Source organism: Penaeus monodon, chromosome 24 (genome assembly GCF_015228065.2).
Source record: "Penaeus monodon isolate SGIC_2016 chromosome 24, NSTDA_Pmon_1, whole genome shotgun sequence".
Lineage (NCBI taxonomy): Eukaryota > Metazoa > Arthropoda > Malacostraca > Decapoda > Penaeidae > Penaeus > Penaeus monodon.
Genome location: NC_051409.1, coordinates 34,976,936 through 34,977,818, shown reverse-complemented (window position 1 = coordinate 34,977,818; position 883 = coordinate 34,976,936). Strand labels below are relative to the sequence as shown.

General features: G+C 49.0%; 1 protein-coding gene across 1 annotated transcript in view; it reads left to right on the top strand.

Moving 5' to 3' along the window:
* The window catches only part of LOC119588739 (trithorax group protein osa-like), a gene marked incomplete at its 5' end in the record, with an annotated part of 6,162 nt that overhangs the window by 1,001 nt on the left and 4,278 nt on the right, over positions 1-883 (top strand). The window contains 1 exon segment of the mRNA XM_037937380.1: positions 200-883. Coding sequence (XP_037793308.1) covers positions 200-883 — 684 coding nt within the window.

Below are 883 nucleotides of genomic sequence, written 5' to 3'. Positions count from 1 at the left end.
CAAAGCTATATAACTTGTTAGGTACTTAATTCTTTTAAATCTCTCTATAGTGTAGGTTGTGATCTTCAATGTGTTAAAGCAAATGTAAAATTTCATGGAAAGGTCATGGTATTAGTACATATCAGATTATAAAATCACATATTTTTAAGTTACAAATGTTATGCCTGACCAGAATACCGAACCCCTTTCTCTTTTTCAGCATGTATGGGTGATGCCCTCGTCCTCGGCTCGATGTGCTCAGCTACCCAGAGCCCTCGACAAGGTCCCGTTCTATACTGCTCTGAGGAAGTTCCGCGACTTCATCAAAGGAACACTAGATGAGCTGAACGAGGAGGAGATTACCTTTGTGAACGTGAAAGCAAAGTCTTACAAAATGGAACATAGTGAGAAGCAGGAGCATGGGTGCGAAGGGCAGCCCGGGGAGGTCTGTCCCACGTCTGACCCGCTGAGCTCACCCATCGATGGAGACAGCATGTTGACCATCAAGGAGGAGCCTGATGTATCCACCAAGCTTGAGGGTGATGTGGATGAGGACGAGATTAGTAAAAACATGCCCAAGACGCTCTTCAACCTGAACGGGATGACCAGAGAGCAGTTAGACTGTATGGATTGTCCCACAATACCAATCAGGAAAAAGCGTGGAAGGCCTAAGAAGACCCCGGATGACCCTAATGCCCCACCCCGTCCTCGGCCACGTCCGATGAACATGGATCCGCTGCTGTTCAATGGTGAGGAGCCCATCAAGAAGAAGAGAGGGAGGCCGAAGAAGGTCCTGGAGGATGGGACGATACCCCCTCCCAAGCGGCCAGGTCGGAAGCCGAAGGCGCTCAAGGAAATGCTTGCCGCTCAACAACAGCAGCATCCGCATTTACAGCAGCATCCC